The sequence below is a fragment of the Balaenoptera physalus genome, assembly GCF_965194825.1.
Source record: "Balaenoptera physalus genome assembly, chromosome: 12".
Lineage (NCBI taxonomy): Eukaryota > Metazoa > Chordata > Mammalia > Artiodactyla > Balaenopteridae > Balaenoptera > Balaenoptera physalus.
Genome location: NC_138897.1, coordinates 59,014,141 through 59,035,724, shown reverse-complemented (window position 1 = coordinate 59,035,724; position 21,584 = coordinate 59,014,141). Strand labels below are relative to the sequence as shown.

The 21,584-nt window shown below is 36.7% G+C and overlaps 1 protein-coding gene and 1 pseudogene across 3 annotated transcripts in view; one reads left to right on the top strand and one right to left on the bottom strand.

Annotated features, from left to right (window-relative positions):
- The window catches only part of USP14 (ubiquitin specific peptidase 14), a 46,181-nt gene that overhangs the window by 8,831 nt on the left and 15,766 nt on the right, over window positions 1-21,584 (bottom strand). For both annotated transcript variants that reach the window (XR_014252084.1, XM_082418703.1), the window contains 5 exons: window positions 11,152-11,210; window positions 8,164-8,294; window positions 5,828-5,908; window positions 5,376-5,461; window positions 4,584-4,698 (listed from right to left, as the gene is read on the bottom strand). Coding sequence is in view for 1 of the 2 variants with exons in the window: in XM_082418703.1 (XP_082274829.1) it covers window positions 4,584-4,698; window positions 5,376-5,461; window positions 5,828-5,908; window positions 8,164-8,294; window positions 11,152-11,210 (472 nt within the window). In the remaining variant the exon portion in view is untranslated. The remainder of the gene's footprint in view (window positions 1-4,583; window positions 4,699-5,375; window positions 5,462-5,827; window positions 5,909-8,163; window positions 8,295-11,151; window positions 11,211-21,584) is intronic.
- Window positions 11,218-21,583, top strand: LOC309640248 (prefoldin subunit 4 pseudogene; annotated as a pseudogene). The gene has a single exon. The product of its transcript is annotated as a prefoldin subunit 4 pseudogene (transcript).

Below are 21,584 nucleotides of genomic sequence, written 5' to 3'. Positions count from 1 at the left end.
GTTCTTAAAAGGCATCAATTTTTACTGGCGTGAACTCCTCAGAATGTAAATAATACTTGAAGTCTTTTAATTATGACCCAAATGCTCAGATTCTGAGAGTTTATACTGCATTTTATACAGCCTAAGGAAGCCTTTCATAGTATTCCTTTACTTATGGATCATCAGAATATTCATATTAGAAGAAAATTAAGAGAATGTAGGTAACCCTTGTTCTTTACGCTTTATTTAGCAAAACCTTCCAGAACAAATCAGTTTTTGTTAAATTTGAGAAAAGTCGTAACACAGAAAACCTCTGTTAATCTAATAAATGTGGGAAAGCCTTTAGCCATTATATCTTATAACCATCATGTCTGCCATTCCACTCCTTACAGCCTGTGTGACACTGAGCAAGACAGTTATCCCTCTGGGCATCATCTGTAAATGGTGCATCGTAGATGTAAATGGTGCTAAAAGCACTTAACGTGACAGTGCTGTTGTTAGAATTACATTAGTACATGGAGAAAACTTGGAGAACTATTTGGCATATATTCTATGTTCAACAAGCATGTTACACTTATATAAAAATTGTTTCAGGTTTGATTTTTAAAAATTACTAATTACAAAAGGAATCACCATGGAGTAGCTTTTTAACATTTAACCAAGTTTATCTGGCAACAAAGAGGTAAAGAAATGTGGAGCAAAATTACTCAAAAATAAAACGAATGATGATAAGGAATCTAAAAAATTACCAAGACAATAAATTAATTAATACATTAATACATACATTAATACATGTTTTTAAAGAAAGGATATATGGTACAATGTTACTCATCAGGTAAGCTACATATTATTACCATCAATCCATGATCATCTAGAAGTTCCAGGTATACTTAGTTTTCCTGGAATTTTATAAAATTATAAAGAATATACCCTGGAGAGTCCCTGCCGAAACATTCTATCCCACACTCTCCAATTAACATTTACATCACATTTTGATGCCCTGAAACTTGTATCATAATTTGTTATAGGACTTGGGGTGGTAAGCCAGTATCTGTATGCTTTTATTTTTATTTATTTATTTTTACTTTTCCCTTTTTTTTTTTAACATCTTTATTGGAGTATACAATGGTGTGTTAGTTTCTGCTTTATAATAAAGTGAATCAGCTATACATATATCTCCATATCTCCTCCCTCTTGCATCTCCCTCCCATCCTCCCTATGCCACCCCTCTAGGTGGTCACAAAGCACCTAGCTGATCTCCCTGTGCCGTGTGGCTGCTTTCAACTAGCTATCTATTTTACATTTGGTAGTGTAGCTATGTCCATGCCACTCTCTCACTTTGTCCCAGCTTACCCTTCCCCCTCCCCGTGTCCTCAAGTCCATTCTCTACGTCTGCGTCTTTATTCCTGTCCTGCCCCTAGGTTCTTCAGAACCTTTTTTTTTTTTTTTAGATTCCATGTATATGTTTTACCATACGGTATTTGTTTTTCTGTTTCTGACTTACTTCACTCTGTATGACATATTCTATGTCCACCCACCTCACTACAAATAACTCAATTTTGTTTCTATTTATGGCTAATATTCCACTGTATATATGTGCCACATCTTAACTATTCATCTGTCAATGGACATTTAGGTTGCTTCCATGTCCTGGCTACTGTAAATAGAGCTGCAATGAACATTGTGGTACATGACTCTTTTTGAATTATGGTTTTCTCAGGGTATATGCCCAGTAGTGAGATTGCTCGGTGGTATGGCAGTTCTGTTTTTAGTTTTTTAAGGAACCTCCATACTGTTCTCCATAGTGGCTGTATCAATTTACATTCCCACTAACAGTGCAAGACGGCTCCCTTTTCTCTATACCCTCTCCAGCATTTATTGTTTGTAGATTTTTTGATGATGGGCATTCTGACTGATAATGAGGTGATACCTCATTGTAGTTGTGATTTGCATTTCTCTAATGGTTAGTGATGTTGAGCATCCTTTCATGTGTTTGTTGGCAATCTGTATAACTTCTTTGGAGAAATGTCTATTTAGGTCTTCTGCCCATTTTTGGATTGGGTTGTTTTTTTGATATTGAGCTGCATGAGCTGCTTGTAAATTTTGGAGATTAATTCTTTGTCAGTTGCTTCATTTGCAAATATTTTCTCCTATTCTAAGGGTTGTCTTTTCATCTTGTTTATGTTTCCTTTTGCTGTGCAAAAGCTTTTAAGTTTCATTAGGTCCTATTTGTTTATTTTTCCATTTCTCTAGGAGGTGGGTCAAAAAGGATCTTGCTGTGATTTATGTCATAGAGTGTTCTGCCTATGTTTTCCTCTAAGAGTTTTATACTGTCTAGCATTACATTTAGGTCTTTAATCCACTTTGAGTTTATTGTTGTGTATGGTGTTAGGGAGGGTTCTAATTTCATTCTTTTACATGGAGCTGTCCAGTTTTCCCAGCACCACCTATTGAAGAGGCTGTCTTTTCTCCATTGTATATTCTTGTCTCTTTTATCAAAGATAAGGTGACCATATGTGTGTGGGTTTATCTCTGGGCTTTCTATCCTGTTCCATTGATCTATATTTCTGCTTTTGTGCCAGTACCATACTGTCTTGATTACTGTAGCTTTGTAGTACAGTCTGAAGTCCAGGAGCCTGATTCCTCCAGCTCTGTTTTTCTTTCTCAAGATTGCTTTGGCTATTTGGAGTCCTTTGTGTTTCCATACAGATTGTGAAACTTTTTGTTCTAGTTCTGTGAAAAATGCCATTGGCAGTTTGATAGGGATTGCATTGAATCTGTAGATTGCTTTGGGAAGTACAGTCATTTTCACAATGTTGATTCTTCCAATCCAAGAACATGGTATCTCTCTCCATCTGTTGGTATCATCTTTAATTTCTTTCATCAGTGTCTTATAGTTTTCTGCATACAGGTCTTTTGTCTCCTTAGGTAGGTTCATTCCTAGGTATTTTATTCTTTTTGTTGCAGTGGTAAATGGGAGTGTTTCCTTAATTTCTCTTTCAGATTTTTCATCATTAGTGTATAGGAATGCAAGAGATTTCTGTGCATTAATTTTGTATCCTGCTACTTTATAAAATTCATTGATTAGTTCTAGTAGTTTTCTGGTAGCATCTTTAGGATTCTCTATGAATAGTATCATGTCATCTGCAAACACTGGCAGCTTTACTTCTTCTTTTCCGATTTGGATTCCTCTTATTTCTTTTTCTTCTCTGATTGCTGTGGCTAAAACTTCCAAAACTATGCTGAATAACAGTGGTGAGAGTGGACAACCTTGTCTTGTTCCTGATCTTAGAGGAAATGGTTTCAGTTTTTCACCATTGAGAACAATGTTGGCTGTGGGTTTGTCATATATGGCCTTTATTACGCTGAGGTAAGTTCCCTCTATGCCTACTTTCTGAAGGGTTTATATCATAAATGGGTACTGAATTTTGGCAAAAGCTTTTTCTGCATCTATAGAGAGGATCATACGGTCTTTCTCCTTCAATTTGTTAATATGGTTTATCACATTGATTGATTTGCATATATTCACGTATGCTTTTCAAATGAACTTCTCTTAAAAGCCATTATGCCTCACCACAACTCTCCCCTCAGTATCACAGGGCAAAGAATAGCACTATTTATCTATCTGTTTCTTACAGAAACATTTACCAGTACTTCCCCTAACCCAATCTTACCCCAAACTGTACATGGGAGCTCCCTGACAACAAATAACCTTGTTTTCAATGTAATTCCTGCCCCAATTCACTGCCCGTCATTCAAGAGATATACATATTCCCCCAAACCATATCAAATAAATGTTAGGCAAGAAAATTGTTCTATTTTATCAATCTGCTCATTAGAGTGGATTCTTTAGTATGGCACTGGGGAAACAGTACTAACTGAATAATAAGACAAGCAAGTTTTAGATCTGGCTCTGCCACAAACCAAGTAAGTCACTTAAAATCTAGGGCCTCAACTTTAATACTAGTGCAATGGGAGAATGACTACATGCCCTCATTTGCACAATACAATCCCAGTTTATACCTCACATTAATATATCCTCATTATAATACCCTCAGAGGCCTCCTTCGAGCCTCTGGCCACAACATTTTTGTCAACCAATCAATACACAACCTTGTTTTATGTGTTTCTGCTATTTAATGACACCTTAACATACACTGAACTCACAGCCAAGTACACTATAACTCATCCCTGAATGAAGCTTATCTAACAAATGTTATTTTCTCCTTAAGGCACATCACAGCCTTCTTGCACTTAGAACACCAGACAGCACTTCAGCATTATACCTGAAGGGCATTATAAACAGCAAGATGACCAAGAAAAAGCACAAAAATGCAAGAAATGTGGCATTAAAATTACCGCAAAAAGGGTACTTGTTTATAGTATGAGCACTGAAACAAGAAGGTAGAGCATCACCTTTGGGACCTCAGGTGAAACAGTGTGAGTCAGGCGACTCAAAATTTTTGTCACCCTGTGCATATCTACAAATGACCATGAAAGCACCATGAGTACTTATGTTGGGGTTACAAATACATTTTAGCAAGTAGGTGTATTTGCAAATACAGAATCTACAAACAATGGGGATGAACTGCAATTGTCCTTACCAACTTAAGTCCTGTAAAAAGATACTTGACTTCTTGATTGATAAAACAGCTAAGCTGAAGCTGACTTTCCTTTCCTTTACTGACTTCTTCTTCTTCAGATTCTGTACATTTCATGCTTTGAAAAATAAGATAAGGAATTTGCCAATAGGCATTCAATTTGTTATATAACCTTGAATAAGTTATCTTAATGCTATTAAAATTAATAGCATCATTCATTGGTATTTAAAATATTTTCAGTCTTCCAAAAGAGATTCATTTTAATATACTTAAAAATGCTCATTCACTTACCAACAATACGGATTAATGAAAGTGTGTAAAAGGATAAACTCTCAACAAATGTAAGTTGGTATTTATAGTCTTAAAATGGTCTTAATAACCCAAAGATAGATAAACAAATCTTTTTCTAAGTTTCCACCCATGATATAGAAAATAGTACTCTCCTAAATTCATGTTTTATTAATTATATCAATCTCATGTATATAATTTAGCTGATTTATCCCATTTCATAATTAAAAATTAATTCTCTATGAGGTGAATTAATGAGGTATTCTGCTAAAGATGTTCTTAGGAAAAAATAATGAATGTCCTTAAAGAGTACATTTATCTAAACTTCAAGAGCACTCCAAAGGGTGTATTTTTCCAAATTCCTAATTTCCACATTTTTTAAGCATAAAAACCTCTGAAGAATTTTCCTTCATATCCCACCCACCACTCCAGGCAACAACTATTTATACCAATTCACTTCTAATAAGTTATGATTACAGTCATACTAATCTTGGCTCATAAGGATACGTAGTTTCAAATTCAACTCCGAAGAACTGATCAATTAAACTTTTCTTTTTAGAAGGTGTCACTGCTGGTACAGATGAAGAATCTGTCTGCAAGTTAAGATGAAATAAAAATTCCAACTTTACATCACATGCATATTAATGTACATTGGCTCCCACACAATCCAGTTTAGTAACACACATTTAAGCTTTTTAAAATGTAATCCCTTTCTGTAAAATCCTTCTACTGATCAAAAAATATTACCAAAAAATTACAGATGCTCAATAATCTCAATTGATTAAATTTACCAAATAATGCATTGAATTCAAGCACCAAATGCAAGCTGTCAAGTTCCAACTACAGATTCAGCATCTAAAGTATTCAAGTACATGTCTATCTATTAGGATGAACTAAGACTTTAGGGTGGGGGTGGGATAGAGAATCAAAGTCTATATTCACAAATATATTTCAATTACCTCTTTAACAGTATCATCCTCTACAGCTTCCAATTTCTGTTGCAATACTCGCATCATTTGTATCCAACATTCATTAGCATCCTGTAATTTAAAAAGTGACACAGTAAGTAATCCTGGCTATTACAGTGTTTGATCTATAAAATCCCTCCAAATTACTGTTTCCTTAGAGAAGGGGAAGTTGTTTTTTTCTTTAAAAATATTAAGCCAAATTAAATATTATATGATCTTCAAAACAATGAAGAATTCCAGAATAGTTTATTCATTCATTCAAGAGATGTTTCGTGGGCTTTCCTGGTGACGCAGTGGTTGAGAATCTGCCTGCCAATGCAGGGGACACGGGTTCGAGCCCTGGTCTGGGAAGATCCCACATGCCGTGGAGCAACTAGGCCTGTGAGCCACAACTACTGAGCCTGCACGTCTGGAGCCTGTGCTCCGCAACAAGAGAGGCCGCGATAGTGAGGGGCCCGCACACTGCGATGAAGAGTGGCTCCCACTTGCCACAACTATAGAAAGCCCTCACACAGAAATGAAGACCCAACACAGCAATCAATCAATCAATCAATCAATCAATCAATCAATCAATAAATCTCTCCTAACACAGTAACCACAGTTGGCTTATACTTTAAAAAAAAAAAAAAAAAAATTCAACCATTAAAAAAAAAAAAAAGATGTTTTGTGAATTCATTATTATGCTAAACACTATTCTAGACACTAGGAATACACAGCAGTCAACAAAATAGGAAAAGTCCTAATGGGGAAGAGAAACAAAATATAACAAATTCAAGTAAAGAGAGGGTTATGAAGGGAAAAAAAGCAATATGGGAGCAGAAAGTGATTAGGGGATTGCCAACAAACACATGAAAGGATACTCAACATCACTAATCATTAGAGAAATGCAAGTCAAAACTACAATGAGGTATCACCTCACACCGGTCAGAATGGCCATCATCAAAAAATCTACAAACAATAAATGCTGGAGAGGGTGTGGAGAAAAGGGACCTCTTGCACTGTTGGTGGGAATGTAAATTGATACAGCCACTATGGAGAACGGTATGGAGGTTCCTAAAAAAACTAAAAATAGAACTACCATACAACCCAGCAATCCCACTACTGGGCATATACCCTGAGAAAACCATAATTCAAAAAGAGTCATGTACCACAATGTTCACTGCAGCTCTATTTACAATAGCCAGGACATGGAAGCAACCTAAGTGTCCATCAACAGATGAATGGATAAAGAAGATGTGGCACATATATACAATGGAATATTACTCAGCCATAAAAAGAAACGAAATTTAGTTATTTGCAGTGAGGTGGATGGACCTAGAGTCTGTCATACAGAGTGAAGTCAGAAAGAGAAAAACAAATACCGTATGCTAACACATATATATGGAATCTAAAAAAAAAAAAAAAAAAAAAAGGTTCTGAAGAACCTAGGGGCAAGACAGGAATAAAGACACAGATGTAGAGAATGGACTTGAGGACAAGGGGAGGGGGATGGGTAAGCTGGGACGAAGTGAGAGAGTGGCATGGACATATATACACTACCAAATGTAAAACAGATAGCTAGTGGGAAGCAGCTGCATAGCACAGGGAGATCAGCTGGGTGCTTTGTGACTACCTAGAGGGGTAGGATAGGGAGGATGGGAGGGAGACGCAAGAGGGAGAGATATGGGGATATATGTATATGTATAGCTGATTCACTCTGTTATAAAGCAGAAACTAACACACCATTGTAAAGCAATTATACTCCAATAAAGATGTTAAAAAAAAAAAAAAAGAAAGCGATTAGGGGAAGGGAAGTGTGCTATTTCAATAGGACTGTCAAGGAAAGCCTCTGTGATGCCTTGACATTTGAGCCATGAGACCTGAATGAGGTGAGGAAGCAAGCCATGCACCTGGGAGCCAAAGGAAAAAGAGCAAAGGTCCTACAGAAAGAGGATACTTGGAGGGTTTTTAAAAAATAGCAAGGAAGTCAGTGTATCTGGAGAGAACTGAGCAAGGGGAAGAGTGGCACATGATGAGCTCAGAGAGGTAGCTAGGAGCTAGACTGTTTAGGACTGAGACAGAAAGTCACTAGGAGTTACTGAACAAGGAAACCAACATAATCTTATTTACATTTTTAAAAGGACTCTGGGGGCTGTGTAGAGAAACACCACAAAAGGCAGAAGCAAGATGATCAGTTAACAGACTACTGCACCTCTCCAGGCAAGAGATAATGGTGGTGTGAACTAGAGAGGACTGATTACTTGTATTTCCAAATATACTCCAGTAAGTGTAGGACGCCTAAGTTTTACATTTACAAAATGAAAACCACAGAACCTTGCCCTGATTACCTGTTGAAGATATTGTCCTTGTTCGCCCTTCTCTGCAAACTGTGGAAAAGCCATGTGCAAAAACTGCAGTAGAATAATAGGTGGAATACTGGAAGAAGTTTTATCCATGGAATCAAACAAATCTCTAAGGGCTTAAAAACAAAGCAAATACTTCCTTAGTAAAACAGTGACATATTTAATACATGCTACTGTAAATTAATTCTCAATTAATACCAAGAAATGCTTATTAATTATTTTTAAGTATATCTATTCCTTTTGCAATTGCTGGATCCCTAATAAGAAAATAATTTGTTTTTAAATCTTAACTCACCAGAAGACTTTATAATGCAATCAATCACTAGCTATAAACAATGTCTCTCTCTCCTTGACAGCCTTTGTCTTCCCTAATAAAGCAGGGTATATTCATTTAATACAGACAACACATAACTTCTGTCTAGGAATCACACAGGCAAGATGCTACAGTTCCACCATTATCAGGACGTCAGGTAAACACTCCCAACCCTCCTCCCTTTAAGCCCATACTTGGTTCCCGTGTACTGAACTCCTGAGTATTGAAATCTGGAGTATGTTTAAATGAAGTATGTTTAAATCCTTAAACAAACTTCCTGACTGTACTGAACAGCTAAGAACCAAAACTAATTTGCCTTCTTCAAAATCTTTCCTCTGCTTATCCTCTCTCACCATCATAAATCCCATGGTCATAAACTCAGCCCTGCTCGAGTTCAGAATACTTTTTCTCTGTTGACTCCCTAGCTATCGCACCTTGCCCTTACTTCATGTATAGCAAAACTCTCATCTAGCTTATCTTGCATTGTTTTGTTAACTAAAATGTGAAATGTTATCATTAGTATACAGACTATTTAGCATAGCAAATACTAAAATACAACATCTCAGCACAAAGTAACTACTCAATGAAATGTTCCTGAATAAAACTACTAAACACAATGTTTAAAAAATATTTTAGGAGGTAGAGCTGAAATTATGCATCCCTACTAAGCTAATAATTTTAAAATAAAAAACGCCTAAATTGTAATAACACTTTAAAGGATACACTTCTCAAAAAAAAAAGAAAACAAGAAAAAACCCCAGATGATTTAATTTAATATATACCATGAACAGAGCAGCTCAAATATTTCATTAGTTTGAAAGAAAAAGCTCAAAAGACACACTATACATTAAGAGACTAATGAGACATAACAACATAACTAAATGCAATGTGTGATCCTAAATTGGCTCCTGAAGCAAAAAAGAAAAACAACTTTATAATGGGGCAATACGGAGTTAATTGGCAAAATTTAATCAAGTCAGTATTACGAGTTAACATCAGTGTTAAATTCCCAGACTTTGAAAAATAACCATCTTGTGGTTATGAATGTCCTTATTCTCAGGAAATACATACTGAAGTATTCAGGAACAAAAAACATGATGTCTGCAACTTACTCTCAAATGGTTCAGAAAAAAAGAACATGCATTACAGAGACTGATGAACCAGATGTGACAAAAAGTTAGTAATTGGTGAATTCTTGCAACTTTTCTGTGAATTTAAATTTATTTCAAAATAAAAAACTTAAAAAATCAAGAAGCAAAAAGTAAAGAATGGTATTTTTCATCCCATCAATACTGCAAGCCTCCTATAAGACACTGGAGAAGCTGTTGAAATTCTGAGCAACTCTTAGATACATAAGTTACCAGATGAACTAGATATGTGATCACATTTTCCCAGTAAAAACTTCAACAAATGAATCTACTTTCAGGGAAAAAGGTTAGAGGAAAATCTCACTAATTCCAAATGATGCAAAGAAACCTACTGTTTATAGTATTACAGATTAATGATTGACCACAATGAGATACCATTTCACACCCCTAGAATGGCTATAATCAAAGACATTCAATACCTAGCGTCAGTGAGGATAAAAAGAAATGAGAATCCTCATACATGCTGGGAGGAATATAAGATGATGCAGCTGCTTTGGAAAACAGTCTGGCATTTCCTCACATAGTTACCATGTGACCCAACGATTCCTCTCCTAGATATATACCCAAGAGAAATGAAAACATATGTCCACACAGACTTGTACACAAATGTTTAGCAATATTTATATTGGTCAAAAAGTGGAAACTACCCAAATGTCTTATCAATGATGAAAGCATAAATGAAATGTGATATATCCAATACAATGGAATCTTACTCAGCAATAAAAAGGAATGAAGTACTGATACATGTTTATGATGTGGCTGAACCTCAAAAACATTCTAAGTGAAAGAAGCCATCAAAAAAGACCACATACTGTACAATTCCATTTATATCAACATTCTAGAATAGGCAAATCTATAGACTGACAGTAGATTACTGGTTGCACAGGGCTGGTAGTGGTGAGAGGAAACAGGGTGACTGCTGAATGTTACAGGGTTTATTTTCTAGTGATGAAAATATTCTAAAATTGATTGTGGTGATGACTGCATAACTCTATGAGTAAACTAAAAAACAGTGAACTGTATAACTTAAATGGGTGAGTAGTACGGTATGTGAATTTTCTCTCAATAAAGCTGTTACAAACCACCCCTCCCCCCCAAAAAAAGGCAAGGCTGTTAAAAACCCTATCAACCCAGCCCAAGGATTTAAGAGAATATTCATTTGTAAAACTGTCCAAAATGGGGCAGTGGAGGCAGAATACACTGTCTCATGTAATAAAGAAACAAGATACTTCTAGAATTTCTATTTCTCCTACCTCATATCCAACTTCCTTACATGAATACCCACTAATCCAAAGATTTTTTCAAATAGGACAGACATCACTGGTTTATAACATGGATAATAAAATAAGTCCCAAGTTGTTTAATGTAAGTGTAAGTACTCTAATTTTAATGAGGTGATGTTTTAAAAATACATTTTGAAAACAGAAAGATACTAAAAAAACTGTGAGTGAAAAATGACGTTTATTGAATACCATATTCCCTCCTGAAAAGTAGTATATTTAAGATACTGACCTGCAGTAATATACTGTGCTGAAGCCATTTCCCCTGAAGCTCTCAAGGCACCTGCATACCTAGGACATTAAGACAGAATTAAATATTCACTTTATTCTGAAACTCAAATGGGAAGAAATTAGTTATTATGAAACCCTCAACTACAAGTTTCTCTGAGTTGTTCCCACCATTTTTTCTTCTTCTCTTCTGGTCTCGTTCCTTTAAGAATGATATGGGCAAAAAAGGACTGCTAAGAAAAAACGGAAATTAGATGAATGAAGCCTACTTTAAATTCTTTCCTCTTGTCTAACTCATCTATAACATTTTCTAAAAATTGTGTAAACAAAGAAGTACACATAGCTGACTCACTTTGTTATACAGCAGAAGCTAACACAACATTGTAAAGCAATTATACTCCAATAAAGATGTTAAAAAAATAAATAAAATAAAAGTACACATTTAATGTCCATTATTACAAAGAAAATAAAATATAATTTCAGAAATGAAGAAAAAATCATTAGATCAAAAACATTAAATGAAAATCAATAAATCTACATTCAGCACTAACTTCCTACACAACACTAAATAAGTCACTTAAATTTCAAGTCAGTTTTCTTACCTATAAAATAAAGGGTTTCTATTAAATGATTTCTAAATTCACTTTTATGATTCTCAGTTAATTTATGGCAGTACAAAGGACTGGCCACCCAAAGGAAATATTCAAACCACTGTATTTACTTATACAATGTTTTACGACAAAGGATCAAAAATTATCATTCAGGTATTAAAAACTGGGCAATGGGAGAGATCCCACAAAACTAATATAAGATCAGTGGTTACTTGGGGGAGCTGGGCAGTTGACTGGAAAAGGTACAATAAAGCTTCCTGAGATGATGAAAATGTTCTATAAATTTTATTGTAAAATGAGTTACAGAGAATTTGCATTTGTCAAAACTGATCACACCAAACACATAAGATGCATACATTTCACTAGATGTAAATCATATTCCAATTTGAAAAAAAAGGGGGACTTCCCTGGTGGCACAGTGGTTAAGAATCCGCCTGCCAATTCAGGGGACATGGGTTCGATCCCTGGTCCGGGAAGATCCCACATGCCGCAGAGCAACTAAGCCCATGTGCCACAACTACTGAGCCTGTGCACTGCAACTACTGAGCCCGTGTGCCTAGAGCCCGTGCTCTGCAACAAAACAAGCCACTGCAATGAGAAGCCCACGTACTGCAATGAAGAGTAGCCCCCGCTCACCGCTAGAGAAAGCCTGCACAGCAACAAAGACCCAATGCAGCCAAGAAAAAAAAAAAACTCTGTGCTTATGTAAGTGAATGAAAGAGGTTACAGAAAATATTATGTTAAATTATATTCAATGGAAGAATTTTCTTTCTTTTTTTCATTTGTTTAGATCTTTTGGAAACTCTTGCAACTAAAAAATTCTTAATTTTTCAATATACAATAATGCATATTGTCTAAATTATATATGTTCATTTAAAAAATAAAAATCATAATAGTTTCCCTGTCAGACAGTTTAGCAACTTTTTAAAGGGCACTTCTGAAGTTAAAACGAAGAACTCATAAAGTAGATGCATCCCATAACATCACTGAAGTATGTAATTACATAACTGCCGCTGTTATGAATTTACATCTAGTTACAGGGTAACATGAGTATGTAACTATTTCTACATTTATGACAAAAGCTGCATTAATGAATTATCAATCTTTTTTTTATTATCTGAGAACAGAAAAATCATAGCTAATTTAATACCACCCCCCTAAAACTCTCAATATTATACCAAGAAAACTTATAATTCCTAATTAAGATAAAACCATCCAGTAAGCCAAACATTCATAATGAACTTTACAAAGAAAAAACTGTTAGAAAAGAGGAGGAATTGACAGGAGTACTGAGAGTTTTAACAGATAAAAATACTGAGAGGTTTTTCAGACAAAAGAACCAATAGAGTACCTTTCCTAATCTTTGCAAATAAATAAAAATTAAATAATGATATAGAAAATCTGAATGTAATTAATAAACTTAATGTCTATTATACTTTATCACCTACAAAAAGAGGATGTCTTGACTTTTCTATAATCTGTGAAATATTCACAACATTCAGTCATAGATCAGATCAACCCAAACATTCATTGACAGAAAAATGAATAATTATTTGGTAGTATATACATACAATGGTGTACCCTACAGCAGGGGTCCCCAACCCCCAGGACACTAAATGGTACTAGTATGTAGCCTCTTAGGAACCCGGCTGCACAGCAGGAGGTGAGCAGCAGGTGAGGGAGAGAAGCTTCATCTCTATTTACAGCTGCTCCCCATTGCTCGCGTCACTGCCTGGAGCTCCGCTTCCTGTCAGATCATAGGCCTCATTAGATTCTCATAGGAGTGCAAACCCTACTGTGAACTGCGCATGTGAGGGATCTAGGTTGTGTGCTCCTTATGAGAATTTAATGCCTGATGATCTGAGGTGGAGCTGAGGCAGTGATGCTAGCGCTGGGGAGCAGCTGCAAATACAGATTATCATTAGCAGAGAGGTTTGACTGCACAGAGACCATAATAAATCAACTGCTTGCAGATTCATATCAAAACCCTATCAGTGGGCTTCCCTGGTGGCGCAGTGGTTGAGAATCCGCCTGCCAATGCAGGGAACATGGGTTCGATCCCTGGTCCGGGAAGATCCCACATGCCACGGAGCAACTAAGCCCATGCGCCACAACTACTGAGCCTGCGTGCCACAACTACTGAAGCTCGTGTGCCTAGAGCCTGTGCTCCGCAACAAGAGAAGCCTCCGCAATGAGAAGCCCGCGCACCGCAACGAAGATTAGCCCCCGCTCGCCACAACTAGAGAAAACCCGTGCACAGCAATGAAGACCCAATGCAGCCAAAAATAAACAAATAAATAAATTTATTAAAAAAAAAAAAAAAAAAACCCTATCAGTGAGTGGCAAGTGACAATTAAGCTGCATCTTATGGAGTAGAGTGGACATAAGCAACACACTTCAGGTGTCACCGTCTCCCATTACCCCCAGGTGGGACCATCCAGTTGTAGGAAAACAAGCTCAGGGCTCCCACTGATTCTGCATTATAGTGAGTTGTATAATTATTTCATTATATATTACAATGTAATAATAGAAATAAAGTGCACAACAAATGTAATGCTCTGAATCATCCCAAAACCATCCCCCCAACCCTAGTCCGTGAAAACACTGTCTTCCATGAAACCAGTCCCCGTTGCCAAAACGCTGGGGACCGCTGCCCTACAGCATGAACATGAATGAACACACACACAACATGGAAAAGCCAAATATAATGAGCCTGACGCAAATGAACATAATCTGTACGTTTCTGTTCATAAAGAGTTCAAAATAAGCAAAATTACTCAAAATTAGAAGTCAGGTGAGTATAACAACTTTGCAAAGAAGGGTGGGGGCAGTGGATAGGAAGGGATCAGTGAGGGGACTTTTGGAGTGCTAACACAGTTCTGCTGATCCCCATCAGTTACAGGGATGTGTTCACTCTGGGATAATTCATTTGTTTCTATATTCATATGTTTCTATATAATTCAATAATTAAAAGCAAACTTTGGTTTTGCACAGCAAAGGAAACTATAAACAAAACGAAAAGACAACAGGAGAAAATATTTGCAAATGATGCAACAGACAAAGGCTTAATTTCCAAAATATACGAACAGCTCACACAGCTCAACAATGAAAAAACAAACAAGCCAATCCAAAAATGGGCAGGGATTTCGCTGGTGGTCCAGTGGGTAAGACTGCACACTCCCAATGAAGGGGGCCTGGGTTCGATCCCTGATCGGGGAACTAGATCCCACATGCATGCCACAACTAAATAGGCCACATGCCGCAACTAAGAAGCCCGCGTGCAGCAACTAGGAAGTCCGGATGCCACAACTAAAGAGCCCACATGCCGCAAAAAAGATCCTGCATGCTGCAACTAAGACCTGGCTCAGCCAAAATAAATAAATAAATATTTGTTTTAAAACATGGGCAAAAGACCTAGACATTTCTCCAAAGAAGACATATGGATGGCCAAGAGGCACATGAAAAGATGCTTGACATCTCTAATTATTAGAGAAGTGCAAATCAAAACTACAATAAGGTACCACTTCACACCAGTTAGACTGGCCATCATTAAAAAGGCTACAAATAACTGGGACTTCCCTGGTGGTGCAGTGGTTAAGAATCCGCCTGCCAATGCAGGTGACACGGGATCAATCCCTGGTCCGGGAAGATCCCACATGCCGCGGAGCAACTAAGCCCATGTGTCACAACTACTGAGCCTGCACTCTAGAGCCCATGAGCCACAACTACTGAGCCCAAGCACCACAACTACTGAGCTCGTGCGCCTCTACTAGAGAGCCTGCATGCCGCAAACTACTGAGCCCACGCACTCTGGAACCCACGCACCACAACTGCAAAGCCCACGCACCCTGGAGCCTGCACGCCACAACGAGAGAAAAACCACATGACACCCCTAGAGAGAAGCCCACACGCCACAACGAAGAGCTCGCGCACCACAATGAAAAGATCCTGTGTGCCTCAACAAAGATCCCACATGCCACAACTAAGACCCGACGCAGCCAAAAATAAATAGTATAAATAAATAATAATAATAAATGTTTTAAAAATAATAATACCTTAAAAAAAGTCTACAAATAACAAATGCTGGAGAGGGTATGGAGAAAAGGGAACCCTCCTTACACAGCTGGTGGGAATGTAAGCTAGTGCAGCCACTGTGGAAAACAGTATGGATGTTCCTCAGAAAACTAAAAATAGAATTACCATGTGATCCAGCAATTCTACTCCTGGACATATATCTGGACAAAACAGTAATTCAAAAAGATACATGCACCCCTATGTTCATAGCAGCACTGTTCACAATAGCCAAGACACAGAAACAACCTAAATGTTCATCGACAGCTGAATGGATAAAGAAGATGTGGTACATATATACAATGGAACACTACTCAGTCATAAAAAGGAAAGAAATAATGCCATATGCAGCAACATGGATACAACTAGAGATTATCATACTAAGTGAAGTAAGTCAGAAAGAGAAAGCCAAATAACCATATGATATCACTTATATGTGGAATCTAAAATATGACACAAATGAACCTATCCCAGAAACAGAATCACGGACATAGAGGACAGACTGGTGGTTGCCGAGGGGGCGGGGGCTGGGGGAGGGAGGGAGTGGGAGGTTGCGGTTATCAGATGTAAGCTTTTATATACAGAATGGATAAAACAAGGTCCTATTGTATAACACAGAGAACTATATTCAATATCCTGTGATAAACCATAACGGAAAAGAATATTAAAAAAACAGAATATATATATGTATAACCGAATCCCTTTGCTGGACAGCAGTAATTAACACAACATTGTAAATCAACTATACTTCAATAAAAAAAGCGAAAAACAAAAAATTTGGGGGCAAAAGGAAAAGATAAGAATTTATAACTTATTTTTTAAATATTTATTTATTTATTTATTTATTTTGACTGCACGGGTCATAGTTGTGGCGTACGCGATCTTTAGTTGTGGCATGTGGGCTGCTTAGCTGCGGCAAGTGGACTACTTAATTGCAGCATGCAAACTCTTACTTGTGGCATGCATGTGGGATCTAGTTCCCCAACCAGGGATCAAACCCGGGCCCCCTGCATTGGGAGCACAGAGTCTTACCCACTGGACCACCAGGGAAGTCCCTTTTATAACATTTTTAAAAAAAATCTGAGCAATCTCATCTAATGAACAGAAAACAAGCAAAACCTCAGAATTAAATACTTTCATTCCTACACAAGAATAAATTAATGATCCAAGCATGCAACTTAAAAAATAATAAAACAAGCCTAAGGAAAACAGAAACAAAACATTAATACAAACAAAAGTAGAACAAATCAGACAACTGAAAGAACTGAGTGAATAAATCTAATAGCTGATTCTGTGAAAAATACACAAACCTCTGGCAAGATAATCAAAAGAGAAAAAATAAGAAATAAAAATGGAGAAAAAAATACAGATCCCAAAACCGAGTAACTCATATGCTAAAATAGTTTAAAGACATAAGGACAAATTCGTAGGAAAAAATAAATTACCAAAACTGACTCAAAAAGACACAGAAAATGGACATTTAAAATGCCCCAAAAAGGGCTTCCCTGGTGGCACAGTGGTTGAGAACCCGCCTGCCAATGCAGGGGACACGGCTTCGAGCCCTGGTCCAGGAGGATCCCACATGCCGCAGAGCAACTAAGCCCATACACCACAACTACTGACCCTGTGCTGTAGAGCCTGCGAGCCACAGCTACTGAGCCCATGTGCTGCAACTACTGAAGCCCACACGCCTAGAGCCCGTGCTCTGCAGCAAGAGAAGTCACCACAATGAGAAGCCCGTGCACCACAACAAAGAGTAGCTCCCGCTCACCACAACTATAGAAAAGCCCATGCGCAGCAATGAAGACCCAACACAGCCAAAAATAAATAAATAAATTTATAAAAATAAATAAATAAAATGCCCCCAAAAAAGTTGGGTCCAGCCAATTTTACTGGTAAGTTCTATCAAGAATAGATCATTCCTCTACAAATTTGAAAATGAAAGTCAAAGAGCAGTCTAGTAATTACTAATGAAAAGACTATTTTGTACTTATTAAGAGTTGGCTTGCCAGTCTCCAATAAGACAAAAATATTGTCATGTGATACTGTCTTTTACAAGTACCTTATAGAATTTTCAAGGGTAATTTTTATTATATACACTTTTCACTTTAGGTTCTAAATTTAGAACTCCCACATTAAGATGAGGTTCCACTGTTGGGCAGCATCAAGCAAACCAGATTTTATCCACAGGTATAGTTCTTGGCCCTCACTGCCTCTCTTCAGCTAATCCAGTCTGTTTCTCTTGAATGCGTTTTCTTTCTACTCTTCATCGTTATACATCCCACTCTCCAGAACCTGCCATACATTTGAGGATGAACTTCAGCATCTCCAGCAGTAAAGCATCTTTCATGGAATTGTCCTCTTTTCTTTCATTCCTATTTTATCAGTTAGTGTCATTTTCCCAAAGACATACAACCCCATCCACGTCATTCTGTATCGATTAAGTTAGTAAGTACAGGGGCTTCCACCCTCTTGCAACAACTTAGAATTCAAAATAGTTTATTTGGTTTCAAGAAAATGGAAGCAACAAGATGAAATCTCCCTGCTTATATAAAACTCAGAGAAGTAACTCCAAAACATGAAAGAGAGCTCTCCTTGAAGCAGAGGCTATAATAAGGAATCCCAGATGAAAAAAGTAAAGAGGAAGTCTTGGAAATAAGGCAAATCTGTCCCAACTAGCCACCCTCTATGACAGGGAGCTGCCCCAGCAAGCTACTCATTCAGATAATTTGCACTTGGGACACAAGAGAATACACTGCATAAGATAAGTACACCATCTTCAAAGAAATGAAGATCAATCCATATATCCAAAGAGAACAAAGTTAAAGGACCAAACAGGAAAAAAAACCTTTAAATAAGAATACTTTGGAGCCTCAGAGAAATAAAAGCAGGAATCATATCCAAAACTTAAGAAAGGGAGATTTTATTAAAAAGAACAGAAGGTTGTGATAAATGAGCAGTTGTGAAACAAAGCTAACGTACAAATCAGTGAAATGTAAAACAGAACTGAGACATTCTCCCAGAACACAGCACATAAAAATAAATTAAAAGTGCAGAGAAAAAAAGACATTAGCAACAGATCCAAAAACTCCAATATTTAGAATATAAGAGGAAGGTAAAATAGAAGAGAAGCAATATCTGAAGAAATAATGGCTAAGAATGTCCCAGAGTTTAGGACAAGAGTCCTCAGACTGAAAGCACCCACTGAGGGTTAAATGAGATAAATAAAAGAAAACCCACACTTACGACTGTTGGAAAACGCTGAAAACAAAAATAAAGAGAAAACCCTAAAAGTTACTGACAGAAAAGATTAAGAACAGAGATTGATATTAGACCTCTCATCAGTAACCATGCGCACACTAAAACAGTGGGGAAATAACTATGAATCTCTGAGGAAAAATAACTGACTTTAACATTTCCCAGCAAAGCTGTTCTGAAACAGTACCCGTTTACTTGGTAGTCTTCCTCCATTAGACCGTCGGTACCTTGAAGACAGGTGCTCTGTCTTGTGCACTGGCAGTATATTAGTGGCAATCTAGGCAACTTCATGTAAATACCTGACAAGTGTTCACTTCAGAGAAATTCAGAAAACCTTCAGTTACTCTCAGGTTTCTGCATGTCCCCTCTCTCTCCTCTCTACTGCTCAATTTTATCAAAGCATTTCATAAGCCAGTAAGGGGAGAAAAAAACACACAGCATTCATTAAGCTGTCTAAGAATCCAAACTGCAGTTCAGAATTCCACCACATATTAATCACTGGCAATGTATGAATCAAAATAGATGTAATAAATTTAGTCAGAATTAAATTACATATTTTTTAAAGTTACACATTTATACTCACTGAAGAGAAGGGACCCTCATTTTACAGACTATTTGATATGTTCTCAAAACATGGATAACTGTTTACTCTGTTTACTTTTGTAAATACAATAGTACAAAAACAAAGTTCTATTTCTTTTAAAAACCATTACTCACTGGTATAAGGATAAACATACAACGTATGTGTTTCTAGACTAGAATTGAGAATCCAATCTTATTATTACATACATTATGGTCAATTAATTTTCAAAAAAGGTGCTAAGACAATTCAACAGGAAAGACTAGTCTTCTCAACAAATGGTACGGTAAGAACTAGACATCCGCATGCAAAAGAATGGGGAAAACTACCTCCCACCATACAAAAAAATTACCTAAAAATGGATCATAGACCTAAATGTAAAAGCTAAAACTATACAGCTCTTAAAAAAAATTTTATAACCTAGAAATTAGGCAATGGTTTCTTATATATGACACCAAAAAAAAAAAAAAATTCAACTACATCAAAATTTAAAACTTCTGTGCTACAAGAATGCGGTCAAGAAAGTGAAAAGACAACTCACAAAATGGAAGAAAATATTCGCAAATTACGTGAAAAAGGACTTGTACCCAGAATATATGAAGAACACTTACAACTGAGTAATAAAAAGACAAACCATTTAAAGCATAGGCAAAGGATGTGCTGATCAGACATTTCTACAAAGATATATAAATGGCCAATAAGCACATGAAAAGATGCTCAACATCATTAGTCACTAGGTAAATACAAATGAGAGCCACAATAAGATACCATTTCACCCTTAGGATGGCTATAATCAAAGACAGAGTCCCAAGATGGCAGCCACCATGAAGATGACTGCATAGATGTCAACGTTACATTTGAAGATCAACAAAAGATAAATTTTCACAGAATACAAGTAGAATCACACAGTTAAAGGAAGAAACAGAATTAAAAAAGAAACAGCTCCAAAATTTAGGAGATGCTTGTGAGGCTACCACACTTGCAGACGACAACTGCTTAATGATATCTCATTAGATTAGTGATGTTTTCATTAGCCATTCTCAAGAAGAAACACAAGAAATGTTAGAAGAAGCAAAGAAAAATTTCCAAAAAGAAACTGATACCTTACAATCCAGAGTGGAGTCAATTCAGCAGGTGTTAGCAGATTTGAAAGTTCAGTTATATGCAAAATTGGAGAACAACATAAACCTTGAAGCACGAGAAAGCTAAACATTTTACAATACTTTTAAAATGTTGCTCAACACAGGTTACCATGTGACCGAGCAATCCACTCATAATCGAGAGAAATGAAAACAACTCATCTGCACAAAAACTTGTGCTTGAGTGTTCATAGCAGCATTATTCATAATAGCTAAAATGTGGAAACAATAAAAATGTCCATCAACTGATGAATGGATAAACTAAACATAGTATATCCATACAATGGAATATTATTCATCCATAAAAAGGAATGAAGTATTGAATCATGCTACAACATGGATGAACCTAGAAAACATTATGCTAAGTAGAAGAAGCCAGTCAACAAAAAGACCACGTACTGTATGATCCCATTAATATGAAATGTCCAGAATAGGCAAATCTGTAAGACAAAAAGTAGATTAATGGTTGCCTAGGGCTGGAGGTGGGAAAGGTATAAGGAGTGACTGCTAATGAGTATGAGGTTTCTTCTGGGGGGGCAGGGGAATATTCTGAAATTAGATCGTGGTGATGATTGCACAACCTTGTGAATATAATAAAGACCATCTAACTGAACACGTTAAAAGGGTGAATTGTACGATAAATGGATATCACGATAAAGCTGCTAAAAAAATATATATATATGTGTACACACACACACACATATACATATATACGCAAAACAACACTATTCATCCAAACCTCCTTTACCCAAAAAGGACATAAAACAATCTCTCTTCT